The sequence below is a fragment of the Ahaetulla prasina genome, chromosome 5 (assembly GCF_028640845.1).
Source record: "Ahaetulla prasina isolate Xishuangbanna chromosome 5, ASM2864084v1, whole genome shotgun sequence".
Taxonomy (NCBI): domain Eukaryota; kingdom Metazoa; phylum Chordata; class Lepidosauria; order Squamata; family Colubridae; genus Ahaetulla; species Ahaetulla prasina.
This window is the reverse complement of record NC_080543.1, coordinates 81,919,157-81,938,689: the sequence shown is the minus strand read 5'-3', so window position 1 is coordinate 81,938,689 and position 19,533 is coordinate 81,919,157. Positions and strand designations below refer to the sequence as shown.

Genomic DNA, 19,533 nt, shown 5'->3' with positions numbered 1-19,533 from the left:
AAGAGATCTCTATGGACTTTACAGTAGAACTGCTGAGAATTCCACTATTATGAAGCTGGGAACTTCATAATTTCGGTGGTTACTGATTTGTTCTGAAAACAAGTCTACTTTATCCCTTGCTCAAAGATCCCATAATCCCTTATTTTGGCTAAGCTATTTGTGCAGCGTATTTACAAACTTCACGGGGTTCCTGATCAAATTATCTTGGACAGAGAGATACAATTCACCTCACGCTTTTTGCATCAATTTTTGAAATTCATGGAGACTGGCTAAGGCTTAAGCTCTTCCCACCACCGCAAATGAATAGGGGGTGCGAACAGTCCAACTCAGTACTGGAACTGTACCTCAGATGTTATATTAATTATCAACAAGATAATTGGACTAATCTTTTATTGTTTGCAGAAGTGGCATATAATAAATAATTCAGTGTATAGCAGCACTGGATTTACCCACTTCAAGGTAGTTTCAGGTCAGGACTTTGTAGCAATCCCAGAACTACCTTTGCACAAATCCCAGAACCCGTCATTACAAGAATAGATACAACTACTATAAAATAGGTGGCCAGTAGCACACAAAGCCCTTGAGAAAGCATGAGAACCCTACAAACAGCAAACCAAAGGAAAGTGGAAAAACACCCTGAACGAAAGGAATTTTGAAGTTGGAGACAGAGTACACAAAGTACACAAGGTACATACAGTGTACCCAAAAATCCAAAAAACTGTGCCTTAAGTACATTGGTCCATTCCAAATTAACAAAATCATCAACTCAGTCATGATAAAATTGTAATTGGCCAAACATCTGAAAAGAATTCACCCCATATTTCATTGTAGCCTGCTGAAACCAGAAGTAACTCCCTCCCTTCAGCCCCCTCCTCCCACATCACCCCTTCCTTTTTCATAGAAGAACAATTTGAGGTGAAAGAAATTTTGGACTCTCAAAAACACAAGGCCAGGGTCCAATACTTGATTGTGTTCTATGCTGTGAACAATCAAGAGGGTCTGAGGCTTGGTCTTAACAATTGTTTATTTATAACAACGTTCAACAACCTAACTAACGGAGGCAATCCGACAGGAACCAACAACCCCTTCGCTTGACAGCTGCTTAAATAGCTAGCTGTCAAGAAAGGAAACCTTTCTCCCGCTCTTTAAACTAGCCGCGCTTTAACCAATCAGCGGCGGCTAGCAACAGGCATGTTCTCCTCGCGTCGTATCCCTGAGGACATAACAGATTGCATGGAAATATTTTCCTGCTTCCCAGTCAAATGGGTTGACAGACACTATATTCAAGCTGACAAACTCCTTTGTGCTTTTCACAAGAAATATCCCAAAAAACCTAAAATGTTCGGGCTAATGCCTTTGCAAAAGGAGGGGGCAAATGTTAGCTGCTCATCTTCGCTTTCTTCGAAGCTTGCTAGTATAATTGCCCTAACTAGGGGGGAAGGGAGGGGAAGTGTGTTGGAGGTGTCAAAGAATGCAGTGGGAAATTGGGGAGTAAAGACACTAATAGCAACCAGAGGTGCCAAACCAAGCCATCTGCTGAGTTTCAATGATGCCAGTCCTGAGAAAGGAGTTTACACTGGCATCTGAGGCACCGGATTCCCAAAACATCGGAATGAGACCTGATTGGACTGCTCTCCCAAGGGGGAGGGTTTTGGACACTGGGGATTGCTTTCAATGTAGGATTTTCGCACTGTTTTTCCTCAGAGTTTGTCTTATCCACACTGCACTCAGCATCTCTAATAAAAGTACCTTTTCGCTAAAACCTATGGAGTCAAAGGTTGTTCTTTTCTAGGGAATAGCTGGGCCCAATCTGACACTGAGTCACCTTATGGTTCAGGGGAAGTGCCAGCACTGAAGCAATTGTAGCCCTATTTTTTTGTTTGTACCTATAATGCTAAAATTCTTCTACTAATAAATCATTGGAAATCAATGTAAAAGCCTGTTCCAATAAAACATATTTTCTGATGGAAAGGAAGGAATTGGGAAAGAAAAATGAAGTGTCTTCTTCCATATCAGGAGAATTTCAGATTGACCCAGACTGACCATTCACCCTGGATTTACCATTATGCAATTTGGTATTATGAAATGTAATGATAGTTGTATTAAATCATATTTTAAAAGAGATGGATTATATGCATATTTTGATTTTAGACCTCTGAGTCTAAAATCTGACCTCCCTTGTGCTCATGGCGTTCAGTATTATAATAATTTCTAATTGTTTGATTTTAGTATTTAAATAATTGCAACTTTGTAAGTGGACAGAGATTATGTCAATTTATTTCATTTGAATTTTTTTTAAAAAATTAATTAATGGAAACTAATTTTCTAGTGTTTAATTTTATAAGCATAGTTCATGTGGTAAATTATGAGTTCACAATCATTTTAATAAAATAAATCTAGATTATATATTCTGGGATTAATATCTCTGATAGCATTACAACCAATATTATTAATTAAAGAAAACTTGCAGATTAATAAGGAGTTTAAACTGTTACTTTATACAATTTTGTCCCTTTTCTAGTTTTTGTTTGTGGAAAATATATACATGCCCTATGTTTTGAACATATAATTCCAATTACATATATATGATACATCATAAAAGTTTAATTTTTAATTAATAATTTGTTATGTTTTTTTACTGTAAAGGAAAAACATTACAATAGCTTTAATACATGAGAAATTAAGGCCAGTTGATCTTAGCTATGTGCCTATCCACAGTAAAGGAAAAGAGAAGATTTTAAGTTTCTGAATGATGAATTACCATGGACCTGGATGAGTGCATGCTGCTGGATGTGGAATGGCCCCCATAGAAGAACTATAAAACAGAAATACAAAATATATTAAAATAGTCAGTAGGTAAAATCAACAAAACATGGATAAAATAAGTATGCATTAAAAAAGGGTAAAACTCAAAACACTCATTTTTCCCTTTGCTAATGTCTGCTAGATGGTTACATTACTGTACTTTCAGTAGTATTAGAGAAAACTGAGTATTTTCATTGTGCCTGAATGAAAATATATTCTGTTCTGTTTGACACTTCTGGATTTTGTGTCTAATACTGTTACTGAGAATATTGATGTACCAAATAATAAATGAAATCCACAAGCTTTAAAATCTGAAGCAAATTTGCAATAAAGATAAAAATCTTTTTTTTTTTTTTGCAAAATTTTTTTATTTTTCCATAATAATTCCCACAATTTGACCAGTGTACAATACAATCACTTATCCAACAATCAGTCCTATACTCAAATTATACTCAGTCAGGGCTGCTCGACTGCCACTCCCCCCTTTAATCCTTTCTTCCCTTCTCATCCTTCTTAAACTTCCCCCACCACCTTCTCCTCGCTTTCCTACTTCCCTCCTCTTCCCACTTCTCACTACCATCCTTTCTAACCTCTATCTTCTCCTTCTTCTCCTCCTCCTATCCTTTCTTCTCCCTCCCTTCTTTCCTCCCTACCCACCTACCTACCTACTTTCTTCCTTCTTTACTCCTCTTTCCTTACCCTTTCCCTTCGGGAGTGTTTGCCGAGCAGTCCCGACATTACACCATTCCAACTTATTTAATTCTACCATTATTCCTGTACAATGGCAACCAATCAATTTATAGTCTTCCCCTTCCCCGCCTCCTTCCCCGAGACTTCCCAGAACAGAATACAGGGTATTGTAACTAACAAACATAATCTAAAATATAACATAAAACATATTCCATTTCACACCATCACACTATCAATTCCCTTCTTTCTTAAACTAATACATAATAATTCCTAACTTCACTCAAAATCTTGGCCTATACCATATACCATGAAGATGCATCCAAATGCAATGTCAAAGACAGGTTATTGCAAAAATTGAAGCTAATAGATCACTTTGCTAAAAATGCAAGGATTAAATAAAATTATTCATATATGCATGTATTTTATCCATGTCATAAATCCTATGAATCTTCTAGGAGTGCAATGGTATAAAAAAGTAAATCATTTCTGAGAAGCTGCTTTCTCTTTTTTCTCTGCAAATACCAATTTGGTGCATCTTTTTCATAGTTTTTGAATTCACAGAACCACACAGAGGAATTCATCTTCCCCATATTTTAACTCTAGTTTTGCATGTGCTCCTTGCTGAGCTACTTATTGCTAAATGCAGAATAGAAAGACTACATTCCTGGAGTGGGATTTGAGAAAGTCTATGAAACCGAACAGTAGTACTGGGAAGTTATTAAGCTTTATCGAACTACCCTACAAGTTGACTGCAAATCTAAAATACTATTTCTAATTTTTGGAAAAAGGCCAGGACACAAATATAAAAAACCACCAATTTGCCACAAGGAATGGTATCTGCATGTGTGAAATGGGAGGGTCAAACAGATGAAAGCAGAATCACAATGCAAGTGTTGCATCTTTTCTGTATCATTTTGGCAAAGGCAGCACTTGCCTCATATGGTCTGGTTTGGCCTTGGAAGGGCTATGAATAGGTAAGCATGAGTTCCATCCCCAAAAATCCAGTTTTGTGATTTTGGAGCATCCCATGGTAAAGGATGAAAGAAGCACTCTACAGTATTTATTCTTTAAAGACTAAAGTTTGCGGAAATTTATAGCAAAAGATATATTCACTATGTAAGTTTTCACCATCCTTTCCTAAGTCAGTTTCTTCTTCTTATTAAAATTTATATATCACTTGACTCCCAACAGCTCTGGGAAGTAGACATGTAAACGTTCTTTTAAAATGAAGATAAAGCTAAGCAAAACTTCAAAATTCCAAACTTGGATCTGTAGTACTTGTTAAATGTCCTGACTTTCAAAAATTCATTCTTTCACAACCACCCCATCCCTCTAATCAGTTTATACTGTAATGCAATAATACCTGTAATGGAAGACTTGTAATGGAAAATTATTCACAGTTAATATACACACATTGCAGAGAAGTGGAATATAACTTGGGCACATATATTTTGAGATTTTTTTTTAAAAAAAGAGCATTACTTAAACATCTACTAATACAGTGGTGGGTTGCTACCGGTTCGGACCGGTTCTCGAGAACCGTTGGCAAAAATCTGGCCATGTTCGCAGAACCGGTAACGATGGCCAGCTGGCCATGCCCCGAACCAGTTCCCTTGGCCGAAGAGGTTGTAAAAACAAAAGGTTTTAAAAGGCTTCTCTGGCAATCCCAGATGAGTTGCCTGATCACCAGAACCTTTAAAAACATGTTTTCTACAAGCTCTTCAGCCAAAGAGGTTGTTAAAACTATCCTTTTAAAAGGTTCTGGGCTGCGATGAAGCAACTTCAACTGGGATTGTCAGAGGAGCCTTTTAAAATCTTTTTTTCCTCTGGCAATCCCAGATAAGTTTCCTGATCATCACAGGCTTTTAAAATCACCTTTTTAACAACCTTTTACAACAGCCCCCGCCCATGCCCACCCAATCGCCCCCTCCCCCACTTACCTAATTACTGCTCCTTTCAGGCTTGCTGTGCTGCAATCAGTTGCATCAGCTAGCAACTGAATCTGCCTGCCTGCAATCCATTTCCTCAGTGAGCAACTCAATCTGCCTGCCTTCAATTGGTAAGTAAATGGGGGGAGCTTTAAAAAATAGTTAATTGGGGTGGTTTTTTTTCAAGGAGTGGTTTTTTTAGACAGCAATTTAAAGTTAAGGAAGTTTTAAATTTAGCTGTTTTATCTAAAACAGGGATCTCCAACCTTAGTAACTTTAAGACTTGTGGACTTAAAACTCCCAGAGTTCCTCAGCCAACTTTCCTGGCTGAGGAACTCTGGGAGTTGAAGTCCACAAACCTTAAAGTTACTAAGGTTGGAGACTCCTGATCTAAAAAATATAAATAAAATTAAATAAAATAATAAAATAAAATAAAATATTTGTGCAACTTTCTGAGATTTGGTGTGTTTCTGTAGTGTTTCACTCTAACTGCACAAACACACCAAATCTCAGAAAGCTGTATGTGGCATTTTGTGTGTGTGTGTGTGTGTGTGTGTGTGTGTGAGTCAGTTGTGTTGTGTTGTGTGTGTGTAAAGTGTGAAAGTTGGTTTTTGAGCTTTTTGTGGCTGTGTGAGGTTCTTGCTTGTTGCAGGGGCCATTTTAGGTGAAGTGCAGCTGCTTTTACATTGTGTGTGAGTCAGTTGCATTGTGTTGAGTTGTGTGTGTGTAAAATGTGAAAGTTGGTTTTTGAGCTTTTTGTGGCTGTGTGAGGTTCCTGCTTGTTGCAGGGTCCATTTTGGGTGAAGTGCAGCTGCTTTTACATTGTGTGTGTCAGTTGTGCTGTGCTGTGTGTATGTAAAGTGTGAAAGTTGGTTTTTGGTACCTCTTATTGTTTTGTATACTTTGTTTATTATTTTTATTATTTATTGTTATTGGCTATGCCCACCCAGTCACATGACTGCCAAGCCACTCTCACCCAGTCACATTACTGCCAAGCTGAGTGTTACATAACCATCAAGCCACGCCCACAAAATAAGCCACACCCACAGAACCGGTAGTAAAAAAAAATAGAACCCACTCCTGTACTAATAGTGTTATAGGAATAATAATTCTAGATAGGACTGCTTCCTAATCAATTCTAAAAATCACAATTAGTCAGGAAAGAAGTAGTAAAAAATACGCAGCAAACACAGCCTCCAAGAGTTCCAGATGGCTGAATCTTTACTTTTCAGAGAGTCAAAAGACAACAATTCTTGATAATCCTGGCTTGTTAATTGGCCCTAAATCATACACGTCTTTCTAGTCTTCTTTACATGTTTAAATGTGTAAATGTAGTGAAATGGCACTGAGAAAATTGCTACTATAGCATGATGGTGCTGCTATGCTACAGCAGCAAATTACAAAAATATTATACTGTGTTTCCCCCAAAATAAGACCACTATAGTTTTTTGAATCCTGAACTAAGCACTTGGCCTTTTTGCCATGATCTCAAAAGCCTGACTGGGCTTATTATCAGGAGATATTTTATTTTTGTGGGGGAAAGTGTAGATTCAAGAAAATTGAATTAGTGACTCTGAAAACAGCATGGAGCCCATATAAGCAGAGTAAGCATATAAAACCTTCATATTACACATGTGCCTCATAAAAATGTATTAGTAATTTTATTAAAAAAATTTGTTTTGATATTTTATTGCATGCATTTACAAATGTAGCTGAGAGATACCATAGAAAAGCATGCAGATTTAACAGCTTCCTGTGCATAGATAGATGATGGTTCATTTCACCTGTTGATTACTACTTAGTCTCTTATGTCTAGAAAAAGGGGGAAAACATAGTCAATAGTTATATTAATAATGTTATCAATATTAAATAGTCTAGAATTATGAATATGGGCAGTACAATGGGTGCCACCTGCAAGTTACTACTATCATTTCAGAGATATATCACAAGCACTCTTCTTTTACAAAGTATTTGTAAAATAATAGTAAATGATAAATTTCCCTTTTTCAGTTGGTCATGCAATAGTAAGCATTGGTCCAGAAAGCCCATCAGTTTCAAGAGACTGTGATCAACGGTGGCATTCTTATAGCATCATTGTCACTATTTCAATTTTTCACACTCATTTCACAAGTCTTTGGGTAAATAAATTTGATCTAGTGGTTAGGAAAGTGTTGAAAGCTGGCTGGGTGACTCTTGGCCAGTCACTCCCTCTCAGACAAACTCACTACACACAGTTATTGTAGTGGGGGAAATAGGAAGAGGAACGAGCATGCCCTATGTTCATGCCCTTCAGTTATTTATAAAAATGGGATATAATAATAAATTAATATATACCTTATATAAAAAATAAAGACCTATGACAACGTTGGTGTAGTGGGGGTGGATGCCAAAACTAATATACAATCCTGGGAGCCCAGGAAAGATAAACACAAAAAATAAGCAGTGCTCAGGTCGAAGTTACTGATGGGTTGTGACCACAATAAAATAATAGTTTTCTGTCTTAAGGTGTTTAAAGAGAGCTGTGGTGGTGCAGTGGTTTAGAATGCAGTATTGCAGGTTAATGCTGCCCAAAGCCTTGAAGTTTCAATCCCGACTGGCTCAAGGTTGACTCAGCCTTCTAGTTTTTCAAGATGGCTAAAATGAGCATCCAGATTATTGGGCCAATATGCTGACTCTGTAAACCACTTAGAGAGGGCTGTGAAGTTGTATATAAGTAAGCACTATTGCTATTGCTTAAAGCTAAGAAAACAGGAAATATGTCACCTGTTTCATCTCACTCTTCAGTCTCGTAATGCCACTTCTTTCTGTCTTTGTTGCTCCAGTGTGACCAACTTCATGGATAGATATAGCAGGGCTGGATGTAGAAGAATCAAGAGGACGCACTAAGGATGGAGAAGAAAGAAAGGTACCAAAAAACTGTTAAATAAACAACAGCATTTTTTAAAATAAGAAAACAAGAATGCTATGTGTGTGTGCATGCGCGTGCGTGTGCATATGTGCATATATTACTGCTCCTTTCGACTCCAAATTCTTTTCCACTGAGAATATGATGAAGGAGATTTTTCATATCAAAGGGACTCAGATTCATTAAACTTTCAGAGGCTTCTTCACCTGTAGGGGGAAAAAAAATAAGACCCTAAAATTCAAGGGCAAGTAAACTGTTCATTCATTTTGCAGGGATAAAGTTATTATTGCTCAGCTTAGTAAAGGTATGATGAAAATTGCTGTCAGTCCTTTATCATGTAAAAATAAACAGCTAGTGCAATTGTTTTCAGGAAGATAATTTTAACAATTTTTTTCACTGTTATCCTGTCTATAATTTCATCATCAAAAAATATCATGTTATAGCCATGAGGCAAAGTACTAATCTCCCCCCTCTCTTGACTCAAACCCGTATCTCAAGAGTATTTCCCTTTTAAAACTTAGAGCTCATCCTTTCATTTAGCTATATAACAAAAACATTTCCTGTACTGAAGTTTTTCTTGGACTGCTTCTGAAAATGGAATTTGGGGCACATGATAACATCCACATATGTCCTAATGAAAACTATTTAACTTGACTGTTTTGTTACACAAACTGTTGTAGTCTTTATCAACCATGAGAAGCTGTGAAATATAGGGACAAGTAGCCAACCAATGGATTTTTCTTTTTCTTTTTTCATTGTAAAACTATGAAACATAGACATGACATATAGAATAGCTTTTCCTCAAATTGGTTCTCTCTTGTGTATGGATTACAAATTATTTCTAGTTATGCTTTGCTATTTGGGAATTAGAGAAGCTGTAGCTTGTAGAAGAGAATATCTGGTTGCAAAGATTCTGCAGAGGGGAAAAAAAATAATTGAGCTTGTAACCCTGGGCATGGTAATTCCTCTCTAGGGGATATGAGGTTTTATCTCCTTGGAATTTCAACACAATCCATTAATGCATTTAGCTGCAAATTCATCTGAATATTGAAAAAGAAGCCATATTCCTTGGATAGAAGACCTTAAGTTCTATAGCAGTTATTATATAATCACTGAATTGTTTTTATCTATGTAATAATTACACAAAGACCACTGCCTTTATTATAATTCTAGCCATTATATATCTGTGCTCCAGGTTATAATAGGTCATTTATTTATTTGCTCAGAAAAACAACCACTATAAAAGCAAATATAAACCAAGCAATTGAAATGTCAGATTTTATAACTTGCTTGAAATTATATTCTTTGAAGAAGGAACAGAGAAAATTAACCAGGGAAATTGATTCTGAGTATATTCCCCATTGGATCACATGCTCACAAGGCAAGAACAGGCAGTAGCAAGGGATCCCCAAAATATCTTGTCAATTAACAATATTAGTTGACAAAAATAAAAAAGTACCTAATACCTATGAATGTATTACTCCCTTAATATGCTTACTATGACCTTTACCCAGTGGTGGGATTCAAATAATTTAACAACTGGTTCTCTGCCCTAATGACCAGCTGGGTGGGCGTGGCTAGGTGGTCATGTGACTGGGTGGGTGTGGCCAACTCAATATCACTCATGTCGAGGGATGTCTTGCCTTGTCCCACTTGCCTGGTCTCCTGAGCTCTTCTGGTCTTTGTCCAGAAAGTGCCTGTTCTTGTGCTGTTATGATTAGAGATCAGTGCTGCCTTTTACACACACACACACGCACACCAGAGCAAGGGTCTGCAACCTTAACACTCAAAGAGCCATTTGGAACCGTTTCCCACAGAAAAGAAAACACTGGGAGCAACAAAACACTTTTGACATTTAAAATGAAGATAACGTTGAATATATCATTTTTTACCTTTATGCTTATAGTCTGTTTAACTCAGTACTATTTCTTCTAGGCCTTAGATGAAAAAAGAGCTTTCCTATCACTTGCTGGAGATGTCATGGGTTAATCTGGGAAATTCTGTGAGCAAATTCTAATTTACTGGAATTGCATCTTTGGCTTAATTGTAATGATATATTCAATTAAATATGAAGCCTTTTATATAATTGTTTCTTCCATTTCAGGAATACTTATAAAAATGATGATTTCTCACTAATTTCTTTACTAGTAGTAGAAACAAAATAAGTAGCCATAAATGTCACCTAAAGTTGGAACCTATATTTGGATTCTGATGGATATTTATTGCTGTGAATGTCATTTTTTAAAAAGTTTAAACATATTTTGAAGGATATATAAATACAGGTGGAGTAGATAAATTGCCAAAAAACTAGCAAGGCATACATTGGCCCTCTGAGTGGTACGAATGGGGACCCCAGGCCTCAGATAATTGGTAGAGCATATAGTAGTATAGTAATGATCCAGTAGTCATTAAATCACCATTCTCTGTCTACTGCAAATCCATTCTTCTCAGAGGACCCTTCCTGCAAATTCAGAGAGCCTATCAAAATAGTCAAAAAATAGTCAAAAATGAAGTTTGTAGGAAAAGTTATCACATAAGCTTATTTAAATAATTGGAAAATACAGTGCAAAGTAACTGTGTGGAAACAGGGTCCAATATTTTTATTTTCTTAAAGCATTGTTGCCAAAAATAGTTGTTTCCAATTCTAAGGTGCTTCTAAGGTACTGCCATTAAATACCCTTTGCTTTATGTCACCAAAAGTGAATACTTCCAAAAGTTTCCAAAAGTTTAATTCCAACACTCTATAGCATAGGTCCTCAAACTATGGCCCACAGGTCGGATATTGCCCGCTGACCCAATGTATCTAGCCCGTGGAATGGTGGAATACAACTCCACCCCTTGCCCCTCTTCTCCCAGACACTCCCACTGTGGCTAGCTTTTTCCGGCTGATGGGGGCCCTGGGGAGGAGGTCCCACACCTACCACAAGGCTGCGCTGCCCACATTGCCCCTACTCCAGCTGTCATCCTTATCTCCCACTGTCCAGCCACACTTCCCACTTCTGCTCATTTCAATGGTTCAATGCTCACCACACTGCTGCTGCTGCAACGGTAAGGCTGAAGGGTGCAGGTGGGCAGGGGAGGGCCCACAGGTGGAGGGGTGTTGCCACCAGTGTAGCCACATGCTCCTGGGCTGGAGGGTGGGTGGGTGAGCAGCTGCAGCCAGCTCTCCTTATCCCAGAGAAAAACCAACTTCAGGACGTCTCTGCTAGCAGCCGCCATCTTCTTCACAAGGGATTGCCCAGCAGCTTCACATGGGATCGCCTGCTTAGGCCAGGATGACTTCAGGGAAGAGCCAGGGAGGGCTCTGATGCTACCTGCTCCTTTGCCTCTCTAAGGAGGTCCAGTTCTTGGGTTGAGTCCCTTGACTCCCACCCACCCAAAACAAGAAGAGACAATGCCTTCCCTGGTTTATTGTATTTGTGATTATAAGCTCCTTGGGGCTGAGAAGAATTGCTTTAAAACTGAGTTTCCTGAAGTGGACCACTAGACTCCTAAACAACTTAAAAAATGATCTATTAAAAAGAAAAGTCAATCAAAAGAGCAACATGCAAACGAAAGAAATAAAATACCCACAGGAGCAAAGCAGATTAAAGTTTAATTTGTGCATATTGTTTATTGGACTGCTAAATTGGCCACGCCCACCTAGTCACATGATGTAGCCATGCCCCCCAGTCACATGTCCACCTAGCACACCAACCCAGCTGGTCTGGCCCCACAACTGTCTGAGGGACTGTGAATTGGTCCCCTGTTTAAAAAGTTTGAGGACCAACCAGGAAAAACAGAAAGACCCTCCCGAAGTCTTTTTTTTAAATGGTAGAGGAAATGAATTTAAAGGATGTGTGGAGAGAAAGGAAGCAAGAGAATAGGCAATACACTTTCTATTCAAATAGACATTTGTCATGGTCCAGAATAGATATGATATGGATGACAACAGAAATGAGTCTCAATATAGGAAAAAAATGATATAGAAGCTAATACCTGGGCAGATCACAAGCCTATGATGTTGATATTGAAAGGCCAAAGGAAAAGATTCAGATCGATCTTAAATACTATGATTTTAAAAGATAAAGAACTTTTACAAAGAATAGAGAAGGAATTGATCTTTTTCTTTAAAGAAAATAAAAAGGAAGATACCTCAACTCAAAATCGTTGGGACACAATGAAAGCTTATGTAAAAGATTTGATGATAGACTATGTAAAAGGAACCATAAGAAAAAACAAACTTTTAAAATACTAGAAAATGATTATAGGAAATTGGAGCAAGAATTACAAAGATTTCCAGAGAGAAAAGATATTAAAATGAGAATGGACTTAATTAAAAATAAAATGGCTTTGATTGAAAAGGAAGAGCTAGCACAAAAAATCAAAGGGGCAAAACAGAACTATTTTGAAAATGCTAATAAACCAGGTAGATGGCTAGCTTATAAACTCAAAAAAGAGAAAGAAAATCGTAGAATAGTACAATTAGAGGATGATAAAGGCCAGGTTCGATTTATGAATGAAGAGAAGAAAAAAGTTGTCCAGAATTTTTATACGCAATTATATGGAAAAGAGGAAATTGATGAGGAAAACGTGAAACATTATTTGTATAAAGCAAATTTACCCCAGATTCCTAAAGATCTGAAAGAGATGTTGGAGGGAAATATAACAATGATGGAACTAATGTAAGCGCTTAAAAAACAAAAAAGTGGAAAAGCACCAGGCCCAGATGGACTGCCAGTTGAATATTAAGTGACCTTTCAAGAACAATTGGGCCTTCCACTATTAGAGGTTATGAACAAAGTGATGCAAAAGGGGACAATACCTGAGACCTGGACAGAGGCCTATATCACTCTTATCCCCAAAGAGGATTCTGACTTAAAACAAGTAAAAAATTATAAACTATATCCTTGTTAAATTCGGATTATAAAATTTTTGCTTTAATATTAGCAGAATGACTTAAATGATACTTGAATGAGTTTATACACTCTGATCAAAATGGATTTCTGCCTAAAAGACACATTAAAAACAATATGAGAATAGTTTTGGATACCCTAGAATACTAGAATTTAGAATTTTATTTTATTGGCCAAGTGTGATTGGACACACAAGGAATTTGTCTTGGTGCATATGCTCTCAGTGTACATAAAAGAAAAGATACGTTCATCAAGGTACAACATTTACAACACAATTGATGGTCAATATATCAATCTAAATCATAAGGATTGCCAGCAACAAGTTATAGTCATACAGTCATAAGTGGAAAGAGATTGGTGATGGGAACTATGAAACGATTAATAGTAGTGCAGATTCAGTAAATAGTCTGACAGTGTTGAGGGAATTATTTGTTTAGCAAAGTGATGGCCTTCAGGAAAAAACTGTTCTTGTGTCTAGTTGTTCTGGTGTGCAGTGCTCTATAGCGTCGTTTTGAGGGTAGGAGTTGAAACAGTTTATGTCCAGGATGCGAGTGATCTGCAAATATTTTCACGGCCATCTTCTTGATTCGTGCAGTATACAGGTCCTCAATGGAAGGCAGGTTGGTAGCAATTATTTTTTCTGCAGTTCTAATTATCCTCTGAAGTCTGTGTTTTTCTTGTTGGGTTGCAGAACCGAACCAGACAGTTATAGAGGTGCAAATGACAGACTCAATAATTCCTCTGTAGAATGTACTACTTCTGTAGAATGTACTATGTACCTCTGTAGAATGTACTATGAGGCCCATCCAGAAAAACAGATGGCGTTGATCTTTTTGGACGCACAAAAGGCTTTTGATAATGTTAATTGGTGTTTTATCTTCCTACAACTGAAACAAATGGGCTTTGGTGAAATGTTTATTAAAGCAATAGAAACTATATACCATAAACAATCAGCTAAGATTATGATAAATGGTGAACTGACTGAAGCGATTCAAATTGAAAAAGGCACAAGACAAGGCTGCCCACTGTCACCGCTGCTGTTTGTGTTGACTCGGAAAGTATTAAATAGAAACATTAGAGAGGAAAGGGAGATAAAAGGTATGAAAATTCAGAAGGAAGAATATAAACTCCAAGCTTTTGCTGATGATTTGGTCTTTATTATTGAAGACCCATTAGAATCCATAACTTGCTTGATAGAAAGAATAGGTGAATTTGAGAAAGTGGCAGGGTTGAAAATCAATAAGAATAAAATGAAAATTAACAAAAAATATGTTAATGAAGCAAAAAATGGAACTGTTAGAACGCTCAGAGATGCAGGTTACAAATAAAGTTAAATACTTGGGGATATATTTGACTGCAAGGTGTAGCACGTTGAAAGAGAATAATTATGGTAAACTCAAACAGCAGATTGTGACAGATTTGGCTAAATGGGAACATTTACAATTGTCATTGTTTGGAAGAATATCAACAATTAAGATGAATATACTACCTAGAATTTTGTATTTGTTCCAGACTATTCCAGTTAAATTGAGGAGAGGATATTTTGCGGAGCTGAATAAAATGATGTTGAAATATATTTGGCAAGGGAAAAAGCAAGGATAAAATTAAAACTATTACAAGACAAGAGAATGAGAGGCGGCTTTGGGCTACCTAATTGGGAATTGTATTATCGGGCAGCAAACTTGATGTGAATTAAAGAATGGATAACCTTAAGAAATAATAGAATACTGACTTTGGAAGGACATGATTTGTTGTTGGGATGGCATGCTTTTCTATGGTATGGACAAGCTAAAACACAGGGATATTTTAGAAGACATTTAGTTCGAGAAGTGTTGCTGTCAAACTGGGAGAAGATTAAGAAAAGTCACTTCTTAAAAATTCCAATTTGGGTATCATCTATTGAGGCATTCTCATATTCAATAACATTTAGAAAGGAACATATTGTCAGGTACAATGGATTGTTGAATGAAAAGGGTGAGTTAAAATCTAAATTAGAATTAGAGGCAGATGGCATAACAATGAATTGATTTCCTTATTTGCAAATACAATCCAGATATGATAAAGATGCTAAAACGGAAGGCTTTTATAATAATATAACTAGTTTTGATAAGATTTTAACAGGTTCAGATGACAATTTGTTTAGGAAATCGTATGGATATTTATTAGAGGTAAAAATGGGGGAAGAACAAGTAAAAGAGACAATGATTGCTTGGGGGGAAAATTTTGGTTGTGAGATAGATCTAGAGGCCTGGCAAAATTGTGGATGTATAATTATAAAATGACAATGTCTAGAGCATACAAAGAGAATTTGTATAAGATGTTTTACAGGTGGCATCTACCTCCTGACAAGAATTGCCAGAATGTTCAAGGATAAATCTGAAAAATGTTGGAAGTATCATCAGATACCTGGATCATATTATCATATGTGGTGGACATGCATTGAAGCGAAAAGATATAGGACTAAAATACACATGTGGTTGGAGAAAATGATTAAAAAACACATAGATTTCAAGCCAGAAGTCTTTCTGTTGGGAATTATACCTGAGATATATACTAGAGATGTAAATATCTGATTGTGAATATTATTACAGCAGCCAGGATTGTGTTTGCTAAAAATTGGAAAAATGAGAAGTTACCTTTGCAAGATGAAATAATTAGGAAAATGATGGAATGTGCAGAGATGAGTAAATTGACATTTGAAATTAGAGAACAAGAAGATAAGCAATATTATAAAATATGGGATTTATTTTATCACTGCCTAGAAGGAAAGATATGTTAGAAAAGACAATATAAGATATATGTATGAAAGAGATGTTTATTTTGAGATTGCATAAGAAGATATGTAAATACCCCTTCAGCACATTGTAATTGGTTTGATGAGGGTTTTTTTGTTGTGAAAAAAATAAAAACTTTTTTTTAAAAAAAAGTTTGAGAACCCTGGCTCTATAAGGTCACTAGGAGTTGACATATAATCCATTCCAACACCACAAATGTTCAGGGTTTTCTCCCCAAAAGTCCCTCCTATTATTTTCTAATTTATTGGAAAAAAAATTAATCTTCCCTTCCCTGCTCACCATTCTCCCACCCACCCGTTTTTCACCCGTCCTGGGCCCAAAACCCCCCGAAAGTGACTCCCCTTCCTGCCAAGATGTTGTAAGAGTTTGCCAGGCCAGTAGCCCCCGTGAAGGAAGCAGTTGAAGTGGCATCCTTGGAATCTTCCTGGGCCAGCAAGAACTCTTCAGCTCCAGCAACACCCTATGATACTTGCTGATGGCTTCATGGCACTTCTTCTCCTTGTAGCACTGAGCTCTTTGGCTTTTGAAACCCAGTACCCTTGGATCAGCTGCCCAGGCTCATCAGCCAGAGAAGTGGTGCTGGATTTCAAAAGCCCAGGAGCTCAGTTCTACAAGGAGAAGAAGTGCCAGAAAGCCATCGGCATGAGGCCTGGGAGGGGAGGCGATGAGGCACATTCAGCCGGCATCTGGAGGCAAGCGGGAAACGGCAGGAAATGGCGGGAAATGGCACGGGAGAGCAGCCTGCCTCCCAGGGAGAGAGGCAAGTGGGAAATGGCGGGAAATGGCACGGATAAGCAGCCTGCCTCCCAGGGAGAGGCAAGTGGAAAACAGCAGAAAACAATGCGGGCGAGTAGCCTGCCTCCCAGGGAGAGAGGCAAGTGGGAAATGGTGTGGGTGAGCAGCCTGCCTCCTGGACAGCACGGGCAAGTGGCCTTCCAGGGAGAGAGGCAAGTGGGAAACAGCAGGAAATGGTGCGGGCAAGCAGCCTCCCTCCTGGGGAGAGAGGCAAGCAGGAAATGACATGAAACGGCATGGGCAAGTGGCCTGCCTTCCGGAAAGTGCGGGCAAGCAGCCTGTTGTGACCCAGGTTCCTGGACCCGGACTCCTGGACTCGGATGATTCAGAAAGTGAGGGAGAAGACCTGGCAAGCCCTGCTTCTCTTGAGCCCTTTCCTTCCCTGGCACCCACTCAAAGGGAGGAGGAGGGGCCGGCAAGGCCTGATTCTCTGGAGCCTTCTTCTGATTTGGCAACGCCCCAAGAACAGTTTTGGAGTGATGCAAGACTGCGCAGACGTGACCAGCGCGCGCAGCAGAAGCAGCGTTGGGATAAAGCCAAGTCATAATTGTCATGCAGTGACATCTGCAGAGACTATAAATAGGAGGCGGGACTTCCTGGTTTTTTGTCTTGGACAAAGCAATGAATTTGCGCGGGCAAACTGTATCAATGGAGGGAAGAATATATTCGTGAGTAATTCTGGCCTTATCTATAATTTATTTATTTTTATTTATTTATTTATTTATCAAACTTCTATACCGTCCTTCTCCCGAAGGACTCAGGGCGGTGTACAGCCTCCATTTAAAACAATTAATATACATATTAAAATAACAATTAAAAAACTTATTCAATAAAAGGCCAAATTAAAACCGTCGATTGACCATAAAAATACCCAATAAAATTACCATTAAAAGTTTAAAATTTAAATTTAAAATTTAAAAATCAGGCCAGTTTCCTCGTTATCTCCAGAAACTTGGCAGGCCCGTGGGTAGACGTGGCCAGGACATATATCTATGTAAATAAAAGGAGAAAAGGAGGCCTCTGACTGACTCTTTGCTGGGAGTATTGGGGGGAGGGAAACAGAACATTTTGTCCAAGACCCAGTTTGCGGTCCCCGTGGTTCTGGTGGACCCTCCGATGCGGGTAGAGACAATTGATGGACGAGAACTGGTGTCCGGCCCCATTAAATTTGCCACCCAGCCTTTGCGCCTGGCTATTGGGGACCATGAGGAGGCGATCCAGTTTTATGTCACGGCAGACCTTCATTTTCCCTTGGTCCTTGGGTTGGCCTGGCTTTGGACCCACGATCCTCAGGTGGCCTGGTCGCGGAACGCCATCTCTTTCCCGAGTCTGCAGTGCATCGATCACATCCGCCACACCTGTGCCGGCCAGAACGTCCCCACCGCTGCCATCACCTTGCCTCCTGAGCTGACGGACTTCGCTGACGTATTCAGCGAGGAGGCGGACCGACTACCCCCGCATCGGCCCTACGATTGCCCCGTGGACCTTCTGCCCAACGCACCACTGCCTGTGGGACGCCTGTATTCCATGTCGGAGCCCGAGTTGGCCGCCCTCAGGGACTTCCTGGACAAAAATCTGGCCAGAGGGTTCATCCGGCCTTCAAAGTCCCCTCTCTCGGCCCCGGTCCTCTTCGTGAAGAAGAAGACAGGGGACTTGCGCCTGTGCTGTGATTACCGCCGGCTAAACGCCATTACGGTGCGGAATCGCTACCCCCTGCCGCTCATCCCGGAGCTGCTGGAGAGGTTGCGGGAGGCCACGATCTTCACCAAGCTCGATCTCCGGGGGGCCTACAACCTGGTGCGGATGCGAGAAGGAGACGAATGGAAGGCGGCATTCGGCACCCGATAGGGACACTACGAATACACTGTCATGCCATTTGGGTTGACCAATGCTCCCACCGTTTTCCAGCACTTCATGAACGATGTGTTCCGAGACATGTTGGATCGGTTCGTGGTTATCTACCTGTACGACATCCTGATTTACTCCCGGTCCAGGGAAAGCCACCTTCGACACGTCGGTCTGGTTCTGCAACGCTTGCGGGAGCAACAACTCAATGCGAAGCTGGAGAAATGCGTCTTCTTCCGGACTTCCATAGAATTCCTCGGGCATATCATCTCGCCCGAGGGCATAGCCATGGACCCATGCAAAGTAGAAGCTTTGTGTAGCTGGGAAGCCCCTCGTCGGGTGAAGGATGTTCAGCGTCTGCTGGGCTTCGCCAACTACTACCGAACCTTCATCCCGGTCTTTGCCACACTGACGGCTCCACTTACCCAGCTCCTCAGGAAGAAGGTTGCGTTCCGGTGGGGTTCCCCGCAGCAAGAAGCATTCACCGCCCTCAAGAAAGCCTTCGTCATGGAACCCGTCCTGAGGCATCCCGACCCGCTCCGGCCTTTTGTGGTGGAAACGGACGCGTCCAATGTGGCTCTGGGAGCGGTGCTGCTACAGGCTCCGACGAATGGCGGCACTTTTTCCCTGCGCTTACTACTCCTGGAAACTCAATCCTTCCGAGCGCAACTACACCATCTGGGAAAAAGAGTTGCTGGCTATCAAGGCTGCATTCGAGGCTTGGCGACACCATCTGGAGGGGGCCCAACATCAGGTGGAGGTCCGAACGGACCATCGGAATCTCGAGCACCTCACCACAGCTCGGAAGTTGAACCAGCAGCAGATCCGGTGGTCGTTGTTTTTTGCCCGGTTCAACTTCCGCGTGACCTACATTC

The 19,533-nt window shown here is 39.6% G+C and overlaps 1 protein-coding gene across 2 annotated transcripts in view; it reads right to left on the bottom strand.

Moving 5' to 3' along the window:
* PHKA2 (phosphorylase kinase regulatory subunit alpha 2) overlaps positions 1–19,533 on the bottom strand; it is a 361,986-nt gene that overhangs the window by 150,546 nt on the left and 191,907 nt on the right. For both annotated transcript variants that reach the window (XM_058186862.1, XM_058186861.1), the window contains 3 exons: positions 8,433–8,534; positions 8,187–8,305; positions 2,762–2,815 (listed from right to left, as the gene is read on the bottom strand). In XM_058186862.1, the coding sequence (XP_058042845.1) occupies positions 2,762–2,815; positions 8,187–8,305; positions 8,433–8,534 (275 nt within the window). The remainder of the gene's footprint in view (positions 1–2,761; positions 2,816–8,186; positions 8,306–8,432; positions 8,535–19,533) is intronic.